Source organism: Salvia splendens, chromosome 8 (genome assembly GCF_004379255.2).
Source record: "Salvia splendens isolate huo1 chromosome 8, SspV2, whole genome shotgun sequence".
In the NCBI taxonomy this organism is placed as follows: Eukaryota; Viridiplantae; Streptophyta; class Magnoliopsida; order Lamiales; family Lamiaceae; genus Salvia; species Salvia splendens.
In genome coordinates, this window is record NC_056039.1 from 7,962,640 (window position 1) to 7,969,697 (window position 7,058).

Below are 7,058 nucleotides of genomic sequence, written 5' to 3' on the forward strand. Positions count from 1 at the left end.
CTTGTTTTCCCCGGTTCTATAAAATTGAGGATTTCAAAGGGTGTGAAACGCGACTGCATTAGTTGTTCTCTCGGCAAGAGTAGAGTTCCACAGACATCTCACAATTTGGATGATATAGGTTTTAATGATGACGCGAATCCAATTGATGGTGATGTTGCAAGAACGAATCATCGACCAACATCGTTTGACGGTGATACACGGTGGATTCCTCCGCGCAAGGACACGTCGTGTTTGAGCATTCTGGGATGCGTGGACAAGCTTCCCATTTTAACGATGAATTTTGGCAACCACAATGGTCATCCTTTGATGATTTTTGATGGAGGTGATGAAGGGAGATGCTCTACTGTTCGGTGTGCGTTTGATCCGGGAGGAGATACCTCGCCAAAGTTTCTGGTCACGACACTCTTCGTTTTGTCATGGTTTCCACCTTGAGGACAAGGTGAATTTTAACCGTGGGGGAGTTGATACGAGCATATTCCTAAATTATCTCCATATCTTATTATTCATTTAGCATTGATTTATCTTATCTTTTCCATAGTTAGTTATTGATTCTCCATATCTTTTGCTTAGGATATTATTATATTTGATTTACTAGATTTTGGTAGGATATTATTATATCCCCACATATTATAAATATGTGTAGGAGATATTCATATTATGCATTCAAGAAATATCAATTCAGTTTATCTTTCGCAAGTTCATCTCGTCAAACCCTAATTGACCGAGAACCCTAGGCTGCTCGACGGGAGGATCCCGCGAACGGTTCTAACCCTTCTCCGGCGACTTCGCGCTGCCGGAACTGATACGAGTATCCTCGTATCAGTTGCCATCAAAAAATAGAGAAAAAAAGATTGACCACTATACATACAACATTAAGTACAATCTAATATAGTGCAATCAGTGGTCCATTAGAGTATCCACTATAAGGCGGACACGCCTAATAGCCCCGCTCCAGTTTTTGTCCATAGCCCCAATTTTGTTGTCCATAGCCTCAAAATTCTATTTCCGCTACTATAGTGGACACCTCCAATAGCCCCAAAATTCCACATTTTCACATCCCTCCAATAGCCGCGTCCTCGCCGCGAACGCGGCTATCTCGCGTCCGCCCCCCCAATAGCCCCAAAAGTTGTCCGCCCACCTTCCCCACTATAGCCGCCCGCCCACCGCCGCCCACCGCCCCCAAGACGCGGCTATAGCCGCGTCCTACTATAGTGGACACTCTAAATGAGCTCCATTGCACAAACCAAGTCAGGCTTCATCCTATTTTTCTCAATTCCACTCTGTTTTTATTGATTTTATATATATTGTATCCGATTCTTTGGACACAACATTCATTCTTAAATTTCTAAGTCTCTTGGGAAAATAAATTTATTTGAAAGTATTATTGAATAGATATTAAGTTATTGGATGTGTTCCTATAATGATTGGAGGGTTCCCATCTCACTCACATCAACTCAACTCAACTCAACTCAACTCAACTCAACTCTCTTCCCTTTTGTGTAGAGCCATTGCTTCTGTGATAGGGGAAGGAATAAATCTGCCAGTTACTACTTCTTAAATCCAAAGTGGGCCCTGCACAGTTGTGGGCCTATGTGTCTCTATGGACATGGGCCCACCAAAAATACTTGTTTGCGTGAATAAACAGAATCGTGACGTGGACATGCTTTGATGGGTTGGTGGTAGTGGAATTAGAGGCCCACCACCTCTACCCAAGAATTCACCACAAACATTTTCTCTCTCCTCTAAAATTGCTCATAATCCACATATGCATGCCCTATTCTTTTCACCATAAAGTTTAAACCCACAAATGGTTAAAAAGATGCATGCCACTCCACTACCATTGTCTCGACTCTTCATGCTCAACCAAAATCCTCTCTCCCTCCACAACTTTTTGAACATATAGTAGTAGTACTTTTTTAATTCAAAATGGGAAAATGACAAATACTTACTATATGTTTTTTTGTGACATTTTAATTATACTCAATTAAAAAGTGAAACCCAATTCAATGGATCAAGTTTACGAAGAGGCCCAAGAAGCTCAACATTATACTTCAAAAATAGATATAACATGCACATATCGTTTATCATAGTCATAAATGGCAATCTCAGATTTTTTAAGGTGACCATTTCATACTTATATGAACAAAATAATATATGCGTGTGAAATTTGTTCATGATGTCAATTGAGAAAATTCAAGATATAGCCTTAATTGCAGTGTCAATCATTTATAAGCTGACAAAATTATCCTTAAAATTGAATGAAAGAAACCTGACGCAATAAAACTTTCATTGACTATGTGAGTATTTTCGTATTAATTATTGGACTATAATTTTCAAAGCTGAATGTGAACCTCAGTTGTAAATTGAAATGAAGATAGTGGATAGTGACTTGTGGAGTTGATTTATTTGGAAATTAATGCGTGCACAAGAAAAATAATCATAATATGTAGGAACATTATGCTTCATATTTTACTTGCTGTGTTCGACACATGATGCAGTAGAAAACAGTCAACTAGAGATTTTATTTTATCCTCCTATATTTAATTCGATGATGATAAATCCTCAACTTTTTTTTTAATTTTAGATTCTATTTTGTTATGTAATTAAATTAGTATTTTAAGTGTGATAATATATATTTAAAAATTTTAATAATAGAATATTTAATTAAATACTCTAATTCTTCCTTAAAATATAAAGTGTAAATAGTTTGGGATGATGCGAAATAAAAAAAAAGTACAAGTATCATGGAACCGATAGTATTGAAAGATGCTATATTTTTTTTAAAAAAAAACTTTATAATACCAAACAATACTTTATAGTAGTACGCAGTTTTAGTTCCTTTTATAATTAGTAAATTTATAAAATTATTTTGCATGAGAAATTATTTAAAATACCACAAACTATTAATGGACGTCCTATAATAGACCGTCCTCCAATAAATCAAAATTTAAAAATGAGAGGATTTTTTGCTTTAGAGGTTGGGTTTTAGGCCATAACAAAAAATAGGGCCTTCACAAACTTTTCCAAAAATCAGACGCATTGCCACTATAGCAATTAGTATAATATCAGATTGTATTTTAAAATCACTTGGATCTTTGAAACTGTGCAAACCAGATGGTACCCACTTGGGATACTAATACAGCAAAATACTTATAACATTATGTATACCATCATATGATTATGGATTCAAATAAAAGTGTGCCTTAGTTTATGTTTTACTCCATGATTTTAATCAACATATATACTTCACAACTCACATTTTGACTATTATAAGGTAGCAGGTTGGTTTACAGTGAGATTATTCAAATTTATTTACGCCATAACCCCCACCAAAATATAGCTAAAGAAAACATTCTTGATATTAATCATATGGAGTACTAATATATAGTATATCCTACAAAAACAGGCTTTCTAAGGAGTAGATAGATATAGATATAGATATAGATATTATAGTAGTAGTTCTTAAACTTCAACAAGCTAAATGCCCACCACTTCAATCAACATATTGCTGCCAGCAACAACAGTATATAGTAATATCTTGAATACAGATTAGATAAGAAAATTACCTCTTACAGATCAGAAGAGGAATCGGATATCTCCGTATGAGTATCTTTGTGTGCCATGATCATATCTCGAGCTCCTTCAGACACCTGACGGCTGTGGACTCATCTACGTTGCATGCTCCAATGACCTTGGCCTCTGCTGCAGGCGCCTTCTTTAATGGCGATGAACAGGTTGTGGAAACCTGCCTGATGCATACAGGCGGAGCCAGTTGTGCAGGCTGGAGATGAGCGGTTGGTGATGAGAATACCGGCACCGCAGTTCGCATCGTTACAGGTGGAGCAATGCCTTGGCAGGGCGACCTACACTGTCTGTAAGGAGCTGCCCCGACAGCATGAAACCTCTGAAAAACGTGTGGCGTTGTCCTAATCTCAGGTGATGGCTGAAGTTGGGGTAAGGTGGTGTTGTTTAACGGTGGTCTAGTACGTGAAGCGGCTTTCTGGCAGAAGAAGGGGAGGATTTTATATCTTGGCGCTATGAACTTCCTTTGGAATGGTATGGAGGCATTGTGTAGGTTGGGCATCAATAACTTCTCTTTCAAACGATACTTGTGCAACGCCCTTGCAATCCGTATCTGTTCCTGCTCATCGTTGCATTCGCTCTGAGACGGCGAGCTCACTTCTTGCTGTGCTACTGATGAAGGAAAAACATAAGTGTGGGATACTACATTGCAACACAAAAGAAGAGCTGCTGCAGTGATGAAGGAAAGCAGCACTCACATTGTTTAAGCGACAGCCAAGCTGCCAGTGCAGCATACTTCTCAGCTTGATCCTTGTTCTTTGCAGGAGGCTCTCCGGTGAATATGATTCCAGCCAGCTCTACAGTTCCGGTGAATACAGGCAGGTGCCCTAACCCGGACCTGAAAGTTGTGTACTGAGGCAATGGAGACCCCACTCTCTGTGCAATCTCCTGCACGAGGTTCTTATAAACTCCTGTTTCATCATCCTAAACACGAATGTACACAACAATCATCAAATCATCAATACAATGTGGGTAACACCTTCACCTTTAAGCTGCCTGTAATACACCAGTAATTTGCGCGATCGATCACCTACACTCACTCACAAAGTAATCCTTATTTGGTTTTGATCCAAATAACGAGTCAAGCCAACCATAATCCTCTGTATTTGACAACTTAATATGATAGCCATTTACTTGAAGGGTAGATTAGATTGACTATGCATATTACAATAAGTGAATCCTTTAAGTAAATGGTTGCTTAACATATGTAAATCCTTTGTAAAGAAAGCCACATCCAAGGCTCGAGCTAAGTATGTAAACAAAATGTTAACAGATTTTACTTGTTTATGTAAAATGAATCATATATAATCTCAAACCAAAGACAATAGTTCTGAGGTAAAGAGAAAAGCTGATTTCTTCAGCTTCCAAGTAACTATTTAATGTATATTGATGAAGATGGATGAAATGAAATATAGTAAAGATCTTGGCCATGGAGATGGACAAGCACATGGATGGAGCAGGGGGCTCTAGTTAACCACATTAAATTGAGGGAGACAACACTACAAATTGTACCCTTTGCTAATGCATTTATTTCTTCCTTGTGCTATGATTTTATTTTTCATTTGCAAAATTAACGTAAATAGTTATACGCCGATCTCTCAACCTTGATTTGATGTCTAACCACACATAAATCAACAAAAATACTTATGTGTATAATCAAGAATGCGTTTCAATCTTTACATATAATGATAGTACTAATGAAATTCAAGTGTAAAATAAAATTATACTACTATGATAGTCAACACTGTCAATCAAGTGCCTAATAACACCAAAGTCATCCTAAATATAAATGCATTAAACTAAAAATTATTAGGTGGACAGAGGAAATTTACCAATGACTAGTAGGAGTAGTACCTTTTTAAAACTAATGAAACTTGTGGCTCTCTTGGAGGATGGAGAGAATATTAGTAGAAAAGATAATATAAATAAGTTGAAAATGATCTATATATAGTGGCTACTACGAGGGTCCAATCCACATTTATTTCCGCATGCTAAAATTTTCAAACTCAACATGCTACACATACACAACATGCTACACATAGCTTTGGTTTCCCACATAATTCCATTTTTTTTAACTTTCCCACACCGTGCTCTTACTGCTTAGTGATAAATCTGGAGTTTAAAAATACAAAATGAAGGGATTACTATTTTCTTAAGCACCGGTACAGGGGCATTATGGTCATTTTGAAGTCCAATCAATTTGACCGGCACACCATTATCAGCGGCGGCAGCAGCAGCAGCAGCAAGCGGTTGGAGCACCGATCACAGAAACACACACACACGCAGAGTGACATCATGAAATAGCGGTTGAATAAATATGGAATCATTATTCTGAAAATGAGAGAGAGAGAGAGAGATTACGAGGATGCGTGACGCGAGGGCGCTGGCGGAGGGTTGAGCAATAGTTGGGGCTCTCGAAGGTGTTGCCGTTGAAGTTGACGATGGCCTTGAAGCGAGGCGCGTGGTCTGGCCCCTCCCTGATACATGTGTAGGAAGGCAGGTTGAAGCAGCTCCTATGCGCAACCTCCTGGAGCTGCTTCTTATAAATCTCTCTCTCTCACTCTCAATTGGATTTGATCGGAGCTGAATTAGGGCAGAATTAGATATGGGTGGGTGGTTTCGAAGATGAATGCAGCTGAGACAGAGATCATATTTTGCATTATAACTCTACACATTTACCCTTTCTTCTTCTAGTTCTCTCTATATATACCAAGGACCAATCCTTTTTTTCTCGTCTTTATTTGTGTTCATTTAATATTGCATTTTCTAGCAACATATTTATAAAATGGTATTTAAAGAGATAAGTTAATATAGTAGTAAGAGATAATAAAAAATTAGTAACAACCCTTCATACAACATCATATCTCTCCTCTTTAATTTTTATTTTTTACTTATCAACCAATTTATTAAATTAAAATACATAACACTATAAATAACAAAATGACTTCATTATGATTATAAAAATTACGTTAATTAAAATTATGAACTTCAATATTAAAATGTGTGGGTGTGTGTTCTTCAACCTTCTCTTATGACATCGACTTGGAATCATGAGCTTGTCTTCGCGCATAGAAGCACATCATCTTGCGAACTCCTGATATTCTAGGAGCGTACCTTATTTGGGGGATCGCTTGTGACATTCGAGCTAGAACCAACTTTCTCATCCCACCAATTACTCACATTGTCTCATTCGTCTTCAATTATCATTTTATGTATTACATGCGTACATGACGTGGGACGTACTTGAAGGCACGCACCACGACTTTCCTTGCCGCTTCTTGCCTTTGAGCAAACAATTTCCATGCGGATATGTCGAACGCATGTCGTCTTCACAAAAACCGACCATCGTGGATAGATACCAGCCGCCAAGTAGCCCACGACCCACACTATATGGATAGACGTCGACGGTAAACTATATCATTGGTGCTCTGTCAATGCATGTGTCGTTCAATAGAGCCGATGCATTCAGCACGTTG

The 7,058-nt window shown here is 38.0% G+C and overlaps 1 protein-coding gene across 1 annotated transcript; it reads right to left on the reverse strand.

The window, feature by feature from the left end:
- Window positions 1-3,335: 3,335 nt before the first annotated feature.
- On the reverse strand, window positions 3,336-5,832 carry LOC121745061 (double-stranded RNA-binding protein 2-like). Its single transcript, XM_042138825.1, has 4 exons — window positions 5,728-5,832; window positions 4,568-4,612; window positions 4,281-4,470; window positions 3,336-4,194 (listed from the first exon to the last, which is right to left on the reverse strand). The coding sequence occupies exon 4, from the start codon at window positions 4,082-4,084 to the stop codon at window positions 3,626-3,628; it is 459 nt and encodes a 152-aa protein (XP_041994759.1). The 5' UTR covers window positions 4,085-4,194; window positions 4,281-4,470; window positions 4,568-4,612; window positions 5,728-5,832; the 3' UTR covers window positions 3,336-3,625.
- Window positions 5,833-7,058: the final 1,226 nt, after the last annotated feature.